General features: G+C 37.0%; 2 protein-coding genes across 4 annotated transcripts in view; one reads left to right on the plus strand and one right to left on the minus strand.

Moving 5' to 3' along the window:
• The window catches only part of LOC131439139 (LIM and SH3 domain protein Lasp), a 116,837-nt gene extending 96,251 nt beyond the window's left edge, over positions 1–20,586 (plus strand). For all 3 annotated transcript variants that reach the window (XM_058609805.1, XM_058609802.1, XM_058609804.1), the window contains 3 exons: positions 511–1,476; positions 14,140–14,465; positions 19,299–20,586. In XM_058609805.1, the coding sequence (XP_058465788.1) occupies positions 511–1,476; positions 14,140–14,465; positions 19,299–19,478 (1,472 nt within the window). In that variant the 3' untranslated portion in view covers positions 19,479–20,586. The remainder of the gene's footprint in view (positions 1–510; positions 1,477–14,139; positions 14,466–19,298) is intronic.
• Positions 14,142–15,377, minus strand: LOC131439140 (keratin-associated protein 9-1-like). The gene is made up of 3 exons (XM_058609806.1): positions 15,284–15,377; positions 15,034–15,228; positions 14,142–14,968 (listed from the first exon to the last, which is right to left on the minus strand). The coding sequence occupies exons 1-3, from the start codon at positions 15,366–15,368 to the stop codon at positions 14,499–14,501; spliced, it is 750 nt and encodes a 249-aa protein (XP_058465789.1). The 5' UTR covers positions 15,369–15,377; the 3' UTR covers positions 14,142–14,498.
• Positions 20,587–23,125: the final 2,539 nt, after the last annotated feature.

The following is a 23,125-nucleotide window of genomic DNA, read 5'->3' on the forward strand; positions in this document are numbered from 1 at the left end:
AAGATTGAAACGTTCGAATTGATAGAAAATTTTCGATTTCCTTATCCATCTTAGTGCCATTTCTGTTTTATTTCCGATGCAGACTAATCTACTTTCCCAGCACGTGGTGTTGGATGGGGAAGCTTTCGAATTTAACGACACGGATGTTAAAATGTGTTCATTTCGAAAGTGTTCACATGGTAGTGTATTTGCTTGTTATACCCCGAGTTCAACTGTAATATATTTATAATTGATGTTTGGTTTATATTTTTTGAATGTAATTGATTTGCTAATGATCCTTTGGTATTTTCCAGTATGTCCCTAAATATCGATGTACTTCTAACACCTATTACAATATGCTTTTCTTCGCTTCTTTTCATAAATTGCGTCACGTTGTCGTTACTCGTCAATCATTAATGAAATGCATCATCATCTCGCACACGTCATCTCGCCACAAATCATCAACCCTCCTGAATCATCATCATCCCAACTCGTGGCGGAACGATACTCCTTTGGTCCGCATCAAAACAGACAACAACGAGCTGGAATCGGAATACTTTTCCGAGCAGTTGGCCGCGGAATCGCTGCCCCATTATCAACCACCTCCCCCACCACCGGTTGTGGCCCCAGCATCACATTCACTGTCACAAGCCGCCATGACCGGATCGTCGTCTTCGCTGTCGTCTGTCGGACACAGCGCAACTGCTTCCGCCAATCCGACCGCTGCTGTTTCCCAGCAAGCACAAATCACACCGACCTCGACGCTGACCAAGCACAATCTAAGCAATCTGAACCAGAGCCAGAACAACTACCAACCATCACAAGCCTACCAAGCTAACAACAACTACAGCAAATCGGCCTACGGCGTCACGGTTCCAGCGCAGGTTTACCAGCAGGCTCCTCCCCCACAGCAGCCTAATCATTACCATCACAATAGTAATAGTAGCAGCAATAGTAGCACTCATACCAACGATTTGGTACGTCAGACAGTGTTGCAAAGCTCACAAGCACCCTCGGGAGTTATGGGAAATAATCAAAAGTACTATGATCCGTATGACAACTACGCTAGACCAAATCCGAACGCTACCATGGTAAACAATAACAATAACTACAACAGTCACTACCACCACAGTCAGCAGGCCGGTATTGCTGGAGGTGGCGGTGGCGGTAATGAACGAAGCAACGGTACCACTCACAACTATCACCACATTCAGCAGCAGCAACAACAACATCACCACGCACAACACCATCAGCAAGGTGATGGTGGATATGCACATTCACAGCAACAACAACATCAACGCTACAATGGACACCAACAACAGTATGCACAACAACAACAACAACAACAACCACAGTATCAGTACAACAATGGCAATGTGGTGAACAACGGTGGCAACATTGGAAAGATCGCCGACTACGATCCCTTAACCGATGGGCCAAGGAACATTCCACAACCGAATCGGCAGAGTGCGACACTGATTTTCAGCTCTGGAAATTGTAAGTACTTCAAAACTATTACCTTATCTTTTTATTTTATGTTTTTGAACTAAATGTAAGGTCACAACAGCTTGATGTGTGTGTGTATTTCTGTTATATGAATCAACCACTCTCCCCACTAGTCAGTGTTGAATGTTTCAGCCCATGAATGTAGAATGTCAGCACCTATTCCTGAATCACATTTCCGCACCTGCATTGCTCGTATCTCGGTCTTTCTATTGTATATTGTTTTCTTAGTCTTGGATCATTTTTATTCCTTGAAAAACTAGTGTAACTTTAAGTAATCCAATAAAAAACTTAAGAAACTGCCAACATTTCAAATGAAATGTTTTGAGTAGTTACCAACTTTACGGATCAGATGTCATCACTCAACCAAAAACGTTATTTGAAAACAACTCTTTGTTAGAGCCATTGAAGTTGAGTAAAAACATAGGCAATGATTCTGTCACGATCCGCCTGGAGCACAAATTTCAAATAAACAAGAATTTGTCATTTTGAATAATATCAACTGTACATCCACTTGGCTGGGTAATGTATGTTCAGTCCGTCACACTTTTCTGTCAGAAATCCTATGCGGCATCTTTTAGAAAATTTCTTCGAACGGAGATTTTACTCTAACCAATTTAAAAAAAAATCGATGCGTGGAAATTCGGAAATGAATTCGAATCAACATGAATATGATATTCACTACACAATACGGAATAATGTCAGGAATGATTGCGATCTCAATACAACATTGAAGGATAAATCGAGTTCTCACTGTTTTTAAACAATTTTGTTTTTGTTGTTATGGCGTGAGTCGCCTTGAACTTGTTTGAATGGCCGAGATCACTAAGTTGAAGATGACGTTTTTTCGCAAATTTTCATTGCTGCTATTCCCTTCCAGTATGTTTTGTTCATAAAAAGTTTAAACTAGCTCAAGGTAACTCACTTCTTAACATTAAAAATAAAATCATTTTGAGAAAATTTCTTAATCAATATTTATATCCAGTGTTGGTGATTGCAGAAAATTTGACAGAAGCTGCTATATTGCTATCTATATTGTATACAACATTTTCAATCCAGTAGAAGATGCTACAAGAACTCGAGTCTCTCAATGCATGAATCGTGAGAGAATGTTGCTACATTTCTTCGCTCCACTTCATACTCTGAGTATTTTACGCCTTTAAAAAAAATTTACAGTCTGATAATGATCGTTGCTGTGTGGAATTTCCCAAGAGAGAATCGCAAGTTGACAATTATTGCAGAAAATCGAATCGATGATTCAACTTGATGATTCTCGTACTAGGTTGCAATATTTCAAAACCCTTGTGTGGAGCATTCACAGACATTTTCATAGACACAAATTATACAAAGGTTATATGCACATAGTTGGAAGAAACGGCAATAGTAAAATGATTCTATCGCAATTATCAACTGCCTGCATAGAATCGGATCGCGAAACGAGAATAAGCGACCGTTTATTGCTTCAGAGAGGATCCCCACAGCAGCATGCTAACCTTTGGTTCCCAGAAATGTCATCGAGAGAAATTCGCTCTCGCACTGGTGTCGATTCTATGTTAAATGAGCCATGTCGGGTTTTTGTTGTTACGATGATATCCGTCTCTCTTTGATGGCACTGATTCAATCGTTGAAGAGTTGCCAGTGAGCGTTCTTTGATACGATAAAGGCCATCCTTGTTTATATCTATAAACTTAGTATGAATATAAGTATGAGTATGTGATGTGACACCTGGTACAGAAAGCGCACTAACGAAAATGTTCATATAATTTCATATTGTTTCAAAACAGCAGTCAGAAAAATAGAAGAAATAAATCCGTTACATGCATTGATAAAAATCAAAAGAAGAGCTCGAAATCATTGCAACACAGTTTATTTACATCTCGAATAACAACTAAATTTGCAGGGCGGTTTCATACAAGTACTGAGCTATGTTTGCATATATTGGATAAATTATAGAAGTTTCTTCGGAGAAAGTCTCGACACTTCCGCTTCACGTCATCCATAAGAGCTTGTACAGTAATATCCGTTACCTTTTTCTTATTTGTCATCTACTTATTAATCATATTATTGGTTTCCTCCATTTTCTTCTTGGTATTTTAGTTCAGAGCAGTTTGATCGGTTCATGTTTTTGAGAACAGTGTTGGCATTATCTATCAATAAACAGCACCGACACCGACGTGATTATTATTCACATAATAAACACTGATCATCATGACGAAAATCACCCTGCTGCGAATTTATCAAATAATCAAATATCGCTACTGAGTATTAGCAAATTATAAATGATCATTCTCATAACTATAGCCATGCAGTGATTTTACCTAGAACGTGATGATATTCAGATAATGCTATTTTTAGAGTTTCCAATACACAACGATGTAATGCGAAAACAGCAAAATAAATTACATTCTAAAAATTGATTACAGAGCCAGAAGATTTTGTTTTAATTCCAACTGTAAGATTCAATCCCATACATTGTTTCGATTGAGCCCAGCAAAACTCTATTTAGTATGAATTTGATTCATAGAAGTAACAGAAGCGCAGGATTTTGCTTGTCTCCGGTACACTACAGGCGCAGTGTCTGAATGGCGTGTTTGAATTGGGGCTGGTAAATCCTATGTTTCTGTTACTTCTGTGTGTGATATTTAATCTAAGTCGCCTAATATTTTTGAATCAGCTACATGAAACATGCGTTATGATTCGGTTTTAACTATTGTTTTTATTGTCATTATAATTGATATTAATGGCAGCATGTATGACAATATTACTTGCTGTTTTTATTAACGACATTACCGTACCACCACTTACCTCACTGAATATCATCATGTTCAGTGAAAATAGCTTATAATCGTGAGAATGGTTTTGAATGATTATCATTTTATTATCACGTGGAAGGTTTATGGAACATCACTATAGTGGTATTGAACGGAATAAGATTTTTTTCATGCTCTCTTCGAGTGATAATAATTCTATACTTTATGTTTCGTCTTCGACTCGTCAGTACATAACAGTTTATGTTGAACTGTTATGTAACCTAGCAGCTCAACATAAACCGCTAGGCAGACATAAAGTTTCTGCTACTTACAGAACACATTTTTTATTTGCACCGAAGTGCAACGTCTTTACTGTCGTGCCGAACGTAAACGAGTTTCGACTTAAACTGGCCGATAATAATTATCATTGATTTGACGGATAATATCGGTGTAGAATGATTATTTTCAGTGGTAATATTTGAATTTATTACATTTTCCAAACACTACAATATTGAACACACTTTACCCAATAATTCCGGAACCGGAAGTCGGATCCGGATTAAATTCAGGAATTCCGTATAGGACCAGAACACCTTTCATTTGAATCTAAGTTTGTGGAAATCGGTCAAACCATCGCTGAGAAAAGTGAGTGAGATCCATTTTGGTATATATGACCACTATTTCCGGTACTTCCGGACTTATATCGGGAACCAGGATAGCCAGAATCGGTTTGTTTAGTTTTAGCCTACTGATAATGTCTATCGATTTGTGTAGTTTTGAGACCAGTTTTTGTTTCATCGGTTTAAGTGATGGTGTACAATATTGAACACACTTTATCCTATAACTCCGGAACCGGAAGTCGAATCCGGATTAAATTCAGGAATTCCGTATGGGACCACGATACCTTTTCATTTGAACACACATACAGTCACCCGATTCTTAAACGTGTTCTAGAAATCTCGAGATGGTTTATTTATAGATCTCCAGGATTTTCCTCCAAACATGATGGGATCAAGGATGTCAGGTCATTTTTTCAATAATCCAAAAAACTGTGTAAAATCGTTCTCGGTATCATTTTGGTGAGCAAAAAAAGGTCTCGCTACTTCCAACCGCTCTGTCGGATATTCATTTTCTTTCAGTTTTCCGTAGCACATTGAAGACTTTTTTGGGGTTCATTGCCAGTCTGTGATCGATTTTAGAAATCTGTGCAGCATGGGGTAATTCAAGGTTTTCCACATTTTTTTGGATTTGAAGGTGTATGAATTCTGTACTGGCGTCACCACTTGACTTGACTCATTTTGGTTAAATGGTTAAACATTCCAAAGAGAAAGTGTTCGAAATTTGGTTAATTGAGAAAGAGAGGTCTTTATTCCTTCGCAAGTTTCACTGCTTACTTGCTGTGATACAATTTGAGCTCTAATCGGACGGTTACATTGAAGCATGGTCATGATTGAGACTCGTGATCGGTAGTGGTTTTTTTTACTTCTATTTTCCTTTATGCTTCACCTTAACAAATCAGCTGATTATTGTTTTTAATTCGATCTCAACATTTTCCCAAAATGAGTAGTACGTATGCCGCCGTTCATTGTAACAGTTTTTTTGTACTCGCACTATAAAAGTTCCGAAATGACTGTAGCGAAATACATACAAAGGTCAAAACAGTTTGCGAGTAAGTTGATGAATCATTTTAGAGGGGAGAAATAAGTTTATAATTAACGTTTCGCCACCTCACGGTTGAACATAAACCGCTAAGCAGACATAAAATTAATGCTGTTTGTAAAACACTTGTATCGCACCGAAGTATCATGTCTTTACTAGCGTACCGAACGAAATGTCGATGACTTCCTAAAAGTACGAAAAAGTTATGTGTGATCTGTTTTTGAAAAAAAATGAGGTTTACTTCGCGCGAAGGTGCTTCAAAATTATTTAAATAATGGTTAGAATATGTCGTAGCAAATAATTTGAAATTTTTAAGTACTCTGCAAAAATCGATTTCGAATGAAAGACATGCCTAAAAAGGTCTCAAATGGGTCTTTTCAGAAGAATATGTTGTGTCGTTTTCAGGACAATACGCGCAAAATCTCGTTCAAAGTATGCCTCTAATTATGTTAATTTATTGTCAGAAGACAACTCTTTTAATAAAAGTCTCGAAATGGTGACAATTTCCCTTATTTTCGGTGCGACTGAGGTGACTACGATCGATGTTTCTCGAGACAACACTGAGGTGAATACGCAACTTACGACCAGTGCAGTAAAACTTCATTCAATTCAATTGAAACTGAATGTGGAACACATTGATAATCTCTTCACTGCAGTAAACTTCACTCTTTGACAGGCACAATGTTTACTGACGGCCCGAACGAACAGCATTCAGTTCATCACTCGTTTCTCTTCAATCGAGGCTCAGTTTAATTACCGTCAGTTGATCTCTTGAAATAACAAAATATCTCTTTCAAAAGTGTGAGAGCAGCCTTCAAATGAGGTTCATGTAAACATTCGAATTGGTTCAAGATAATAGATGAAAGACTAATCAGATAACTGAAATATCAATCACAGAATACACATAAATTAATTGTTTCCTCCTTCAGTTTTCATTTTTAAAACTTTACTCCATTTATAATTCTATTCGTTCGATTCTGCTTACTACCAAGAGCGAAGACAATGAAGCAGCTATACTACTTGGCACTTGAAACTGAGCAAGCAAAACTTCAAATGACTAGGTACAATTATTCAACTGACGATGAATTCTGGGAGCTTCACTTGAAAATGGCAGCAAAAGTCAAATGATTTAGTAGGGATACGCTGACGGTCAGCGGCCATAAATTTCATTTTCATCTTATATTATTCGATTGAAAATGAAATTTTACCGCACCGCTTACGACACAATTGCGTATTCACTTCAGTGTTGTCCCGAGAAGCATCGATCGTAGTCACCTCTTTCGCACCGAAAAAAAATTGGATCAATCCGACCAATCAGACAATCTCGAACAGAAAAGTAAAATGGAATATCTTCAATTCTACTATACTATTTTATGCAACAGACTGTAAGTGACTATGTCTGTAAATATTCAGCAGTCTGTGGATAATATTTGTCAAACCATCGATAAAGAAATGTTAAACACTCGAAATATACGGACTCAATTTGAAGTTTTTATAATCCTTGTTTTGTGTTATGCTGTGTTTCGATTATTTACTACTTCAACTGGAGCACTCACTTGCTAAATATTGTTAGAGAATCAATTTCCGGTTGCAACATTTGTGTTTCTACCCGGTTGGGATAAGTCACTTCCGCTAATGATAAGTGCTCCACCCAAAAGCCATTTTTTAAATAATAATCTGGTTGTACATTGAAGGGTAGCTTACATTCTTTAGACCACGTTTTAACCGCCAGCGTTCCAGACAATTTCACCTGAGACAAGAGTAACATTGTTTTACAACCGGAATAGACGGGTACGTGTTCAATCGTAGAAACAAAATTTCTCACGCTCATCCCTTATAAAGTGTTCGGGTTTCCCCGAAAAAAAAAAACAGAAAGCTAGGGTATATATTATTCGAGACATAGCATCTATTGAAGCGGCCGCTGCCAACGAGTATCAGGTGCAGTATGAGCGGTCTGTCTGTATCTTTTTTTCTAAGCACTTTGAAATTTCTTCGTAAAAATATGCAAATAAACATCAAATATGCACATACGAGAGGAGGCATGAATGAAAGTACCTACACTTCAATGCTTTTGCGCTACTTCTTTGTGCCAATAAACTTGAATGAACAGTCTCGTCTATAGCTTTCCCGTACAGTAAAACTGTATAGAATGTACAGTCACTGAAGGGCTAATCTAAAAGACAACCCAGACTTCTTGGAAACCAGTCATTTTTATGATACGCGAAGGTAGCTTTTCTGATCTGTCTTAAAGGTTTCTTAATGCAGTGTAATAAATTCTACGAAATTTTTGAGGAAGAAAATTGATTCTGCGGTAGTGAAAGATTTTCTATTACTCAAAGATTTTCCATTATCCCTTGAACGGATTCTCAGAGCAGACATTGCATTGTTTGAACGGGTTTGCGTGTTTGTGACTATTTATTCTAAACTATACCGCACATTGTTGTCGTTTCGAAGACAAAAGATGTAGTTTCAAAGAGTGTGAAACAACATTCATACTTTTAGCAATACAAACGGTGTTGGTACGTTTTAGTGATGAAAGATAATGCCTTTAAATGGTCAGTGGAATCGGTCGTTGAACTTTGAATTTATTATTTACTTTGAAATTCTATAGACCATTTACAAAAAACTTAATCATCTACCAAAAAACAGTTAATCATCTATCGAAAATAATGGTTACTTTGTGCAACATCAATAGTTCGAAAAATCCCTCGGGTTATCCTTTGTACGGTTGCCTACAGTGCCCAAATATTGATAATTTTTAACAAAAAATAACGCGGAGCTACTTTAGTAAAAGCTATTTTAATCCACATAAGTACAGTACTGGACTAAATAAATCAGACCAAATAAGTTTTGTTATTTTCTTCGATATTAAACGGTAGGGGGTAAGCTTTTTTCTGTATTAAAAATGTATTTATACAACAAAACTGAGCCGGCATGAAAACTTTAGGAATTTGTATGACTTGCGCAATATTAAATAAAATATCTTTGTTAGTTACTGATGTCTTGTTCACATTATCGCCAACATAACCCTACAATTTTTTCATCGTATTCAAAGCAAGGAATTGCAGAGATCATTTGAGCATTGTGAGGTTTGATTTGAACTAGGCGGTAATTTTTTTCCGTGGTATTCTTTGGATTGTTGTTATACCGAAAAATGTGGTTAGTTCCCGTGCCAATATTCAAAAGGGACATCTTCATATTTTTGCAGCACAAGCAGTCATAACGTCTTTGCCCGGAGAAGTTTGCTTTATGTTGCACAGTTAAAACTGAGTTTGTTTTTAGCAATATTCCGAAACGAAATACCTTTTTCTCGATCGCGAATCACCAATTTACTGACATTAAAACTATTGCGTCATTTTTCGCTGTTATATCACATTAAAAAAACAGCTGTTTTGTCTTTGAATGAAAATTTCAGTGTTAAAAACAAAGAACACAAAGGTCAATCCAAAAAACTTGAAGATGCCAAACTGCATGAATTGTTGAACGAAGATAATGCCCAATCTCAAAAACAAATGGCGGAGAGGTTGAATGTTAGTCGCCAAGTCAATTTTGATCGTCTTCATGACATGGAAAAAATCAATATGGTGGAAAAATAAGTTCTCGTGAGCTGAATGATGGCCTTTTCTCGTGATAAAACAAAAACTGATCATGACGATGAGTTTATTTTGAAAATCAAAAAAAAATTCAAATCATGGGTCCACCTTAACCAACCATGAACTGCTAAATCGAATCGCTTTGGAAAGAAAACGATGGGATCAAAAGGGTGTCTTGTACTAAGACCATCTAAAACCAAGGGAAATTGTGAATATTAATCGCTATCGACAGCAAATGATGGAATTGACTCAAGCATTACGCGAAAAACAACCGGAATGCTTCACAATACATGAGAAAGTCAGCTTTACAGATCAGCAACGCCTCCGCACAGACAGTAAAATCGGCCAAAAACAAAATTTCTTAACTCAGACGGGAACTTTTACTTCACCCGTATTACTCCTCACACTTGACCCCTGCCGGATATCATCGGTTTTCATCGATATCTGGTGCACTTGCTGAGCAGGACTTCACTAGTAATGAAAATGTGGAACAATGGTTTCACGACTGAATTGCTTCAAAAGATGAACAGTTCTTTAGACGCGGTACTTATGAAATGGTGAAAGATGAAAAAGTGTATAGCTTTCGAAACTACTTTGAACAAAGTATCACAAACCTATTATTCACAATTAACATATATTTCCATTCAAAAAAATCAGGTCAATCGTTATTGGTTTCAAACGCTGACGTTTTCGACCTTCGTTACAAAAAAATATAAAATTTTCTCCAAGAGGAGATTCTCGACTAGAAACTGGAAAGAAATTTATTGAAATAGGTTAGTCTCAATACAGAGAGATTCTTTCCATAAAAAGAAAACGTTGGAATAATTTTTTTCCCGATGTTCTGAGCGGTGTGCGTGTCGTGCGTATTAGGGTGGGAAAAATTTAAATTTCAGCTCCACCGAACTTTTCGTGATCCTTTTGGGTCTCATAAGAACTATGCACGCCGAGGATTAAAGTTTTCTATTGGATTCGGTATGGGGAAAAACAAACTTTTTACAAAAAAAAATCGCCTGAAGATCACCCTATAGACTCTAAAAATATGTACATGTGTTTTTTGCATATTGAATTTAATGAGGAAGAAAACCTTTGAAGACAGCAAAATAATCCGACATTTGTAGAGAAAGTTTTGAAGAAAAACCGGCACTAGGTCCGAAAACAATATATCTAGCACCACTGCTGCTAGTGGGCGTACTACGATTGCACTTTCTTTTTTTATGCTAACATATAACGGTTGATGTGAGATGTCTTCGCGATAGTTACTCAGTTTAGTATTATTATTTTTTTCAAGTCATGTACCAAAACTCACTGTAAAGACACAAAAGGTCTAAAAAAGGTTTTTGGTGTCTTCGACAATGTTTTAGCTAAACTTTAATTCGACAACTTTGTCGAATACATAAACTCTCTATCTCATATGGTTTAGGAAACTTGAACCATACGTTTTTATGCAAACAAAAACTTGACTTTTTTGTGTCTTTACGGTAAGATTTGGAACACGATTTGTTATTTAAAAAGAATCTTCATACTAAGCTGAGTAACTATCGCGAAAACATCAAACTTTCGCTTACGTGAATGTGAATCGCTAGTCACCTACGAAAACCAGTGAGTCATGTGTCAATACTGTCAGCAAACCGTTCATTATGGCAAGCCTCGTGAGAAAATTACGAAAACCAATCTTGACCCGTGAACAACAATCGAAAAGTCCCATCAAACAAATCATCAACTGCTAATAATGTACAACGAAACAAAAACTAGACAGAAAAACGCTACAACGATGATTCCAACAACATCAACAATTGCGATGGGACGAATAGTGAACCAATAGCCTCCCACTGGATAGTAATGAGACTGTCACTTCCCCAAGAAATGGAGTTTCAACGAAATCCTAGTAGGAAAAACATGGTGAAATAATTACACTAAAATAAGATAAATCGGCTTCGCTTTATCTCAAAGATCACAAGTCAAGTTGACAAAAACGAAATAAACAAAATTGTGTGATACTTTTCAACTGGACGGAATTATGAAAAGTTGGGAGAACTGGAATTTTTATCAAGGAGATCAATGATATGTTGACATCTCTCGGTTGTTCGTTCAACATGGCTAGAACTTTGATGAATCTATACAAGGGAGGTGATTCACATTCGTACTAGCACTCTTGCGTATACAGCTTCCAGCTGATCGGTTTTGTTAGTAAAGGAAAAACTTGGTTTCTAGTTCACTGTTGACAAAACGATGCCTATTCATTACTTTGAGCAATTTTATTTAAACTTTGATGTGTTAAACGGTTGACCTTGTCTTTGGTTGAAGATGTCCTTTTCACAGTTTCAGTGCAAGGTTTACCGTAGTGTGCAGGTTGTTCACAAAACTGACATGTAATCAGCTGATTTTCATAGGTAATCAGCGTTTTACACGGATGTATCCCATCTTAACCACAAACGATGCAGGATGGAATTGCCTTACGTAGTTGCATACGTACCACTCGCACGCCATTCCGGATACCGGGGAAAAATTCTGCCGTACTACCCTTTCGATGGTAAGAATTTCACCGTACTGCGACATGTTTTCCCTAACGTTTATGTTTAATATTATCATGATTTTATGTTTAATATTGTCATGATCAACACTGTGCACCTCGTTGTTAACCGAAGCGAATGCAATTGCATCTCTTTCACGTTTGAACATAATGTACACACAGTTGGACGCCTTGTTGAATTGAATCTCACTTACATCATTAACGTCTAGATGTACTCGTTCTTTTAGTAAGATTTTAATTTCATTTGCTGCTGTTCTAACTTTGTAGCGCTTGAAATCTATACAGATTGAATTTGGTCTTGTAGGCCAAGTTTCAGGTTTTGTTAAATCGTATTTGCCCATTTCGTACACTCTATTGTTCACTACACTGTATTGTCTTTGTTTCTGTCGTCTCGACCGTAAACAATTTACGACTGTGTCGTATGAGATACGAGCACGAACTGACTTCATGTAGTTATTATTTTCTATTAAAGACTGCTAAAGTGTTATTTTTATGTTAAAATATTAAGTAATTTCTAAGATATTATTGCTCCAAATAGGGCATACTATTTTCGCAGAGCCAAATGGTGTGCATTATATAACTTCAAAAGTTAATCATGGAACAAAGAATGTCACATGTTTTTGATTTTTTTTTGAGTTCTCATGTAGTGACGTTTTTGTTTTTTGAAAATAGTGATTTACACAAAAATAAAATTTGCAAAATTCAAATTGTCAAATTTGTTTGGACTCACTAACAAACAAAATATTGATCATTGTTTCACCCGAAATCAACTCCTGAGGTTCTACAACGCATGCCATTTACCTCTTCAAAAATAGCTAGTCCACTTTGAGCAATCATATCCCAGAGATAGCTCGATATTTTTACACGAAATAACACTGTAGCAGTCTCTAATAAAGAAAAATAACTATATGAACGGCACATCAGTAAGAACGTTGCCCTTAGGTTCAATAGATAAAATTGTATTTTATGGTAGTAATAACTTTTTGTCTGCTTAGCGGTTTATGTTGGATGTAATCTCCAAATGACAACTACATAAAGTTTCTAGATTAGCGAAAACTCCATTTTACAGGAGAAGCTCCCCTTAAACTACGCTGATTAGGAAATACAAATCTAAAACACAACCTAATTGAACAAAACCTCCGCACATGTTCAATGTTGTACGAACGCTACGTATTTCAAGTCACTGTTGAAAATTTATCGAAAATTTTCATTTCATTCCATATAATAGTATTTTTTCAGTCTGTTATCCGTTTAATTACTGATACAAGTAAATGCCGTTAGAAAACATCGGACTAGGATGTGTAGAATCAATCATCTTTTCTCTACCTTAAGGGGTATTTATAACTTTAGGAAAAAACACCCTTTGTTGCAAAATACAAAAGCAATTTCATTCACTGTCGTTGAGCGGAGATTCAAAAGAGAAATGTCAGTTTTTTTTTGTTCATTTTCATTTTTTTTTCTTGAAGATTCATCTAGCAGTAGCAGAAAAAAAACTGCCTTTGCGATTTTCAACAATTGATGTTTTCCTAATATTTCATGTAGAACCTTAACGATTTCTACTTTTATTATTATTGTTTATGTATTTATTTACAATTTATGTTTGTCCAGGTTGGCTAAAATCTATCGGAATTGTAAAATTCTGTGCTCTTCCCGGGAAGTTTATTTATGCGAATCAGAGTATTCGTATTCGTGATGACGAATGCTTGCGTGGCTTTGTTATTTATCAATAGGATTGAAATATCGACTATATTCATGTGTATTTTCGAGAGTTGTCTTAACTAGAATGCAACGAATAGTGCTTCGGAAAGTCTGTGGTATTCGCTTCTTCTAATTTTATTGACACCTCAAGTCATGGATTGAGACTTATAAAATATCGAAAAATAATTGTTCCCATCCCAAACATCATTCTTTACTGTCAAACAAATCATCAAACGATTAGATTCGTGTAACCAATTTACTGGATTCGAAAAAATTATCAAAAGACATGTTCATATTGGTTTTGAGTTTACTCGATCGAAACATCTAGATAACAACTTAAATCTAATCTTATTTACTAAAGCTTCATTAACAATATGATACAGATGTATATTTACAATGAGTTTAACTGTACACTATGCAATTGCAGTGAACGCAAACAACAATCGACGAATCGGATCCGTTAACGATATCGACCCGGTAAATGGCTATTATGGCTCGGTCACGACGGAAACACAACAGCAACAACAGCAAAATGCCATTTATCACCAGCAAGCAGCTCATCAGCATCACCAGCAGCAACAGCAGCAGTTGTACCAACAGCAACAACAACAACAACAGCAGCAGCAGCAAAACAATATTAGACATTCGCAACTTCAACAACAACAACAGCAGCAACAGTCACAATACATTCAACCGCCTCAGCAATTTGGTGCTCCAACATCAACACCGGTTACGAAGCCGATGGGCAAAGTGGTAAGATTACATTCACTGTCACATACTAAGTTGTTAGAATTCTTGGTTTGGGTTCGAAAAATAGTAATACGGTATGTCTTCACCAGGATGATAGGGACTTTCCACGATCTTTTCGGTCAAGTGTTCTCGTGATTCAATACTGTTACTATCACGAGGACACATTTCTTTCCTGATGCAAGCCCCGTTATGTTTCACGTAACCGGGTTGACAGAGGCATCTAGGCTTACCGGAACACGGCGTCAGGCAGAGTATTTGTGAGCAGTCCATGGTGCATGTTGACTCACAACATGGGGTGCAGTGGCTGTACCGGGCGTATGGACCACAAGTTGGACAATGATCCGGTGTAATACAGCGTCCTTCGTTCCGTACGTAACCTCGCTCACAAACGCACGTTGGTCTGTGAATCAATGTGGTACGGCAGATGATATCGGTACAATTGTTTGAACACGTTGCTTCGCAGCATGGTGGTGTGGGTAACAGTTCTTCGTGGATCGAGCAAGATGCTGTAATCAAAATAAAGGGAAAACTGTAGCTTTCCGCGACTGTCACACTATCCTATGAAGCTTACATATGTGTTGCTCGATCGGCGGGCAAGCGGATCTGGGAATACAGCTACCTAGATGCCGCACATAGTCCGGCCGACAGATGCATGTCTGCATGTGTATCACTTGTTTGGGACAGTTTGCCAAAGAGCAGTCGTTTTCGCATGTAGGTTCGCAGCAGGGCACTACTTCACTGATTACTTCATCCTGATTGCATGCTCCTGAAATAATTGAGTGTTATTAAAATTGAAAAATTTAGCGACATACATTTCTTACTGCACAAAATTGACCTCGGAGTATTTTCGACTAATCCGTTAGTGAGCTCACTCGACAGAGAAAGTAGTAACAGTAGGGGCCACATGGTGATTCTTTTTGCCTGTGAACTGCAACTGAACGTGCCAACAGTTTGGTTTTATACTTGCCGTCGCATTGCATATTTGCTGCCAGTCAGTATCACGTAAACTATGTTACTATCGGTACTCCGCTGCCAAGCTTTGTAGATAGGGTAGCAGATATTTGTACGACTGTCCTATGTTCTGTGAGATTTTCTGTCTATATGGGACACTCTGGCGGTTATGAAAAGTATAGCTTTTGCCTTGTTCCGGTGAATGTCATTGTTTTTTCTTTACTGGTCAAATACTAATCTAGGAATGACGATTTATTTACAAACTATACCTAAAAGTTTAGAGGTAGAAATGTCTTTCCCAAACCCGGAAGAACGTTAGATGTTTGAAAACAATTCTCAATTACTTACAGTCCGAAATTAACTTTGTTTATGGATCAGACAGTATTTAGAAATTTGAAGGATAAATTCAATCTAAAAACCCACAATGTGGTGAACTTAAGCGTTGTGGTTCAATGCATATGGTGCTGGACAAACCAGGTGTTGTATGTTCGAGTCCCGACCTGGATCAATGTAAAAGATCGTTTGAGGCTTGACCTTTTTAGCACTCTTCACCCTATAATTCCGGAACCGTAAGACGGATCCGGAATCAAGGGGCGGAGCAAAAAAAATCTTGGATTTTTATCAAAGTTTGAAGCGGTTTAACTGTCCTTGAGAAATAGAAGTAAATTCTAGTATCATGTGTTTTTTAGATAACTATTTCGAGTGCTTTCTGAAGAGAAGACCGGAGATCGGTATCTCAAAAGCCGGTTCATTTAGGCATCGACTAGCAAGACCTATACATTAGAACAGTTTTCAGCCCAGTTCCTCAGTCACCTTAAATGACAGTTTTTCAAATTTCAACAGTAGTCGGATTCGAATAAAATTTCATTCCCATCTATGGTATCACAAGATCTTTGAATCTAAGTTTGCGAAAATTAGTCTAACCGTCTTCGATCACCCGAAGTAAGTTCCATTTTGAAGTATTTCGTCACTATTTCCGGTACTCTCGACACAGGGAACCGAAAATGCCGAAATGGGTTGAGCAACCACCAATTAGCTAGATCTAAAAAAAACTTGCTTACCAGTTTTGTAGATTCCGCTTTATTCTGCATGGTAACTTATGAATAAAACACTCTTGAAATTTTTTTTGTTCTTATCATCCTATAGTTCTGGAACCGAGAGTCGTATCTAGATAAATTTTCATAGCACCCTATGAGGCCATAGAACCTGTCATTTGTGCCTAAGTTTGTAAAAATCGTGTCAACAATATCCGATAAATTGAAGTAAGCTCAAAATCGAAGTTTATAATTACTATTTCCGGCACCTTCGGAGCCGGGAATCGGTATTGCCGAAATGAGTTTGTTTGGTCATCAATCAAAAAGATCTATATACTAGAAGGTTTTACTAGCCAGTTTTGAACAATCCGCGATTGCAATTGATTTTTTTGCGCTCATTATCCTGCAGCTCCGCAAACGGAAGTCGGATCTTAATAAACATTAAGATTTTTATATGAGATTTGAGGCCATTTTTATCTGGCTCTATTTTATGCAGCGGTCCAGTCCAGAGCTGATAAAAGTCATTTTCATTAACTCAAAATAGTCAATAATTGCAATATTTATGTACCATTTAATTCCACTATTTCACTGTCACGTTATTACACTTTCACAAAGTCACTATACTTTAATGAAGCATAACAAACGTTACAATACAGATACGCGTATTTCGGAATGTTATTTACATCCTTCTTCAGTGTATCGGTTTTATAAGTTTGTCAAACAGTTTGTTAAACATACCGAAATACGCGTATCTGTATTGTAACGTTTGTTATGCTTCATTAAAGTATAGTGACTTTGTGAAAGTGTAATAACGTGACAGTAAAATAGTGGAATTAAATGGTACATAAATAGTGCAACTATTGAATATATTCCGCTAACAGCTCCAGGTAAAAAAAGTCAAAATAATCGAAAATGACGAGAAATTAATGTCACTCTCAGCTTTGCTTGCAAACTATGAGAACGAAATCCATGTCCAGTCGACGACATGAACGGAACAGTTGTTTAAAAATTGTGTTCTTTTTTTCATTTGCCTTTCAGTCTCTTTCGGATTTCACTCGTATCGCATACTGTACAGTGTCGATATTCAACCGAAGCTTTGAGAATCGATAATGACAGAAAACGATTCACAATGATTTTTACCTGTCGGTACTCGAATCTGTAGTAGTTTTGGTTTCCGAAGAGGATCTGAGATGTAAATACTTATATTCATCATATTTTAGACACTCTTTATAGCCAAGCGTCGAAGATTTTCAATATATCGACGAAAGAATGAGCATTGAAATTCTGCTGATTCTCCCTGCAACCGTTAGTTTGGTTTCATCTTGTCATAGAGGATAGAGTGACATTGGCAATTATACTCTCTCTTTTTTCTATAAGAAATGAAAATGCTTCGTCTCTCTTCGGTTGTTTTGGTGTCGGCCATTTAATAATGAGACCGTAAAATAATGTATATGAGGCTGTTTGATTGGATTCTTTCATTGATAGTGCGTGACAATTTTAAGCTTTGTTCCAGTCATCTTCGAGAGAAGTGAGTGCACATATTTTCAGTTTTTTTTTTGCAATAACCATCTTGTTATTCCGAAATATGAAGTCCGATCCGAATAAAATTCAGTATTGTTGTATGGGACCGCAAAATCTTTCATTTGAATCTAAGTTCATTAAAATCGGCTCATCCTTCTTCGAGAAAAGTAAGTGAACAAAAATCATACATACACACATGAATACACAGATATTTTGCGATCTTGACAAACTGATTTGAATGATGTATGACCCTCGGTCCTCCGGACACAGTACTATGCACGGTACTTTGTTTCATTGGTCGATATGCTTCTGAGTTGTAATTTTTCTGCATCTCCAGGGTAACTTAATGATAGAGATGCACCATGGATTCAAGATAGTTTGAACAAACCGCCAAAAAATTATCTAATTTTAAGTACTTTTCACGCAGAATAGGGGCTGCATGCAGGAACTTAATACCAAGTAAAACAGGTTGATCAGTGGTTGTTCTATTTGTTTCCTGAGAACAATCGAAAGTGCGAATGAAAGGTGACTCAAAAGTACGTAGTAATTTCGGTACTTTTCCGTTATCCGGGCGCAAGAAAAAAATATGCCCAACACAGAGTGGTTGAACCTGATGCAGGTTCTGTACTAATCTTGCTTCCACTGGTTTCAACTGTAACTACCCTGATAGGGTACATTTACGACCCGCCGTCGGGAGCGGTGGCCTCTCGCAAGTAAACCACCCATTTGCCCGGTAATCCACCCATTTGCCCAGTCTTTTAAATGCTAGTTCCTTTGGTTTAGCTAAATCGGGATCCCCGTTACGAAGCCGCAATATTTTTAATTAAAATTTTATTTTCATTGCAAGGACTAGGCAACCGCTAGGTGGCACAGAGATACCGAGGTGACACAGTTTGAGTCGTCCAATGGCCAGTCGAAAGCGGTGGCTACTTGCATACAAATCTCTTACCGCCTCGTTTGACCGGTCTACCTAAAGTTAGATGTATTTACCTTAGGTTCCATTAGGAACATTTACCTTAGTTAGGCACATTCATCCTAGTAAAGTACATTTACATTAGTTAGAAATCAGCGGAAGCTAAGTTTGGGCAACGCTTGTGTCAAAGCAAACCGTGTGAGGTTTTTTTTCCTGCTCCCGGATTACGGAAAAGTACCGTAATTTCTACCGTTGAACACGTCGTACGTTCGTCGATATTTCGAGAAACCGATTGTAGTTTAGCACTGTAATGTCTCGCCCAAAACGTTAAATTCAAATATCTCATAAAAATAAATTTGTTTGAACCATTACCTATTACTCATTTGACATTTCTTCGTATTCTTCTTCTCTTCGCAGCGCGTGTACAGAGCTCTGTACGATTATGAAGCACAGGACAGCGATGAGGTTGGCTTCACCGAGGGCGATCTGATCATTGAAGTGAACTCTATCGATTCCGGCTGGATGACGGGTCGAGTCGAGCGAACGGGCCTCACCGGAATGCTGCCGGCGAATTATGTCGAACTGGTGAAAATATAAGCTCACCTTCTGCGATGTGTTTGACGCACAGGGCCGAGCTATTGAGTTTCAACCAACCACCAACGATTGTGGCGAACAGGATTCAGTTTGAATGTGAGCGCAAATTTGTGAAAACAAAAAATCACGAGAAAATATTACCATTCTTATAGTTTCTTGTTTAGTGTAAAAAGAGAATGATCTAATTTAGATGGATATACAACTACTTTACGATACAATAGTGGGAAGAAATTGCGAGCAGCATATGTTTTTAATTTTATTTTCTTGTTATTATTTTGATATTCGCGTTATTTCCTTGAATTATCAATTAGAGTCATTCAGCAAAAGGTGCTGAGCTAACTTTGACCACATGTATGGCAGCCTATTTTTGTTGTTAAATTTCGAAGAATAATTTTGCAGCATTTACTGAAACTGTGAACATTCGAAAAATATATTTGTATTCTTACAATCAATAAACACGAATCGAATCGCACTAGCACTAGAACATCTGATACATACTGTAACATTCGACTGGTGTAACCTACAGGAGACTAAGTAGAATCGTGCCTTTATCCAATAACGATTACCCCTTTGGATGCAATTTTTCATAGTAGCATATACAATGTCTTTTACACACTAGAGATCGTAATCAAAATTACTCATTTAAAATAGTAGATGAGCTTCCGTTTATTGTATACAGATTCTGTGATAGATGAATGTGTATTCGAGAAAATTGTTCGGCCTTTGTTCTTCAGTTCAAAATTCTACAAACAGCTATAAGCAAGTAAATAATCAATTTAGGAGCAAACATTTTTGGTACTTTGTCGAACCCCAGCGAGATGTTTCGATTAGAAAGATTTACCCAAGATAAGATAGTAACAGAACATACCGGAATTAAACGTATTAGTGATAGGCTCTACAAAAAATGGCAACATGCAAGTTTATTACGTACATTTACACTTGAATATATCCTTCCTCTTTCAAGCAAATTAATTTATAACATGAACCCAAGTCAATAAACAACACATATACAAGTGCTACTGTTAGGTAATAAAGAAAAAGTAAAATGTTATAACGCTAGAACTAGAAATGGATAGAAAAACAAAGAGCGAAAATCAAATTTTAATGGCAACATTTGTTGTTTTTTTACTGACGGAAATAATATAGAGAAAGCTTGAAAAAACCATCACTTGAATATCAACCGCTTGCTCGCGATAATATTTTTACATAACTTCCATTCTTCTAAGTGAAAAGTGTAATAATTCGAACGTAGAGGGTTCGCTAGAAGAACTGTCAACCCTATTCTGAATTTTGAGTTCGATCTAGTTCTGCATCTCGAACGAGTTCGAGTTTTTCATTCGAATATAATCTTCTTGATCGGCCAATTGTACTGCAATTGCAAAAGGATTAAATGTAAAAAACATTCAGTGCGATACAGTCGTTTTCACACTATTTTTGTATTTGTTTACGTGTTTGTTATAGTGCTAAGTAAGAAAAAATCGCGTACCTTCCGGTATTCATCGTTGGACAACATCTCGTGTGCTGAAGATTCAAATATTTCGCAAGAAGGAAAGAATTATCATCCGTAGTGTGGCTCTTCGTCTTTTTATCACAGCGATATTTTGGGCAAGATTTTGCAGATGAAAAAAATATGCAATATGGCTTTCACGTATTTGGCCATGCTGATGTGGAATGGTGTGTACTTTTGACTTCGATTGGTAACTGTTATTGAAATGTGGATCCACCATTACACGTCAGATAACAGAATGACTAGGTACCCGATAATGTTCTGAAACCGGCATGAGTTCTCCGAAGTGTTTTGGGAAAGCTCAATAACTCGGAGTTTTGCTAGGATTTTAATGGTGTACTTTGCTGGTGGAGGTCATCGGGATGGAGACGTTTAGTTGATTAGGATACAGTAATTAGAACGATCATACTGTGGCTGGTTATGACAGAGCTGGTCTAGCCTAACGATTGCATTTAAAAAAAATGAACAAAAATTGTCAATTTTTCACGTGTTTAACATCACCCGAACTGACGAAGCTACCCAGGCAGCATCAATCATAGTATTTCATGAGTCAACAGACAAAAATTGACAGCTCTGTTAGTCGAATTCTAACTGTGATGGCAAAAACAGTGAAGCAACTCCGTTCAGAAATGTTTGCTTTAAAAGAACGGCACCCCGCCGGTTTTAGACGGCCGACAACTCTGAGCGACAAGAAGCTTTAAAGGAAGCTGAAGAGCAAGACTGTTATGATCGATTTTGTCGTGAATACGACTTACTTTTCTATGGGGTGCCTTTTCAAAATTTACCCTCTGAGAGAGATAAGGTTTTGATTGTGAATATCTCTTGTTGTATCTAACGCATCAACATAATTTTTGCTACATGCCATGGGAAATATGATCACAAAAATATGATAAAATATTCAGTTGTATGACATAATCTCAAATAATTCAAAATAAAACTTTTCTGAAATGTTTGGTATAAACGAGTATCAAAGAGGATAATTCATAGGGCGCGTTTGCTTTCTCGTATTTTTAAAGCTCATAGCTCAGAGATCTGTGAAAGGATTTATAAAATCTAACTACCAATAGAATCGAAAATTTTCAACTTAAGCGTGTATAGAAAAAGCATTGATGTATTTCAATAGTACACTATTGAAAAACCTGTCTCATTTCACCCATGTCAACACCAGCCAATCATAACGCGTTCTAGCGGAAGAGAACAAAATATCTGCTGCTGTACAACAAATCGTTCAAGGAAAATGTTCCGAACAGTGCTTAATATCGCAGTGAGTTCCACAATTTGACCCTTCTGAATGCTAGAAACGAATCCCTAGAGCATATTGATAGTGTCTTTCAATAAATTATGCAAATCCGATATGAAATAATCGACATTCAAATTCTGTATGCTGCTATTTTTATAGCCGTTAGTGAAAAAGCTACAAACGAAATCACGTAAAAAGAAACCTCTCAACAAAAATTGGATCAGTTTGGATTCTATCGCCACTGCGAACAGGTGTATTTTGTGTCGTTTGCAAAGCTAGTTTCACTTTCGGCAAGAGCGATTACGTCACAGCTGCCAGTCATTTGCATTGGTAGAAAGCATTACACAAAATCAGCCGTTCTAATGGCTCTAAAAGTTTTCTAAAGAACTATTAGGATTTGTTGTTCGCAAATCGAAGGTAAATATCCTCAGTTTAGTGCAAATCTAGAACAGTTTGGTTAGATTTGTGCACTTTTCGCTGTGTGAAATTCACAGTAATCGAAATCAAGTGATGCCTTTGTTTTTGCAAAAAATGTGGAAAAGGGGAATGCTTGCATAACCCATACAATTGATCAACTAATTGATATTCGGAAGTGTTAAGGAACATGTCAGTTGTTTTCGTATTCACGACATCCAGTTATGTCTCTGACATTACCCACCCGCATTTTTTTCTACCTCATCAACAATGTTCTCTGTTTGATTTGAATCAAAATTTTTGTCTAGTCAAATGAAAAAAAATGACAATATTAAATTTATTTCTTTAGAGCAATTTTTTTTTCGCGTGAATAAATAGCATTTTTTATCTCGCGAAAAAAGATTATGCGCGTTTTGAAAATAAATTTGATATACTTCTTTCATTCCTTAATGGGTTTTAAACAATCCAAGCGTATGTATTGAGAATTTA

This window comes from Malaya genurostris, chromosome 3, assembly GCF_030247185.1.
Source record: "Malaya genurostris strain Urasoe2022 chromosome 3, Malgen_1.1, whole genome shotgun sequence".
Lineage (NCBI taxonomy): Eukaryota > Metazoa > Arthropoda > Insecta > Diptera > Culicidae > Malaya > Malaya genurostris.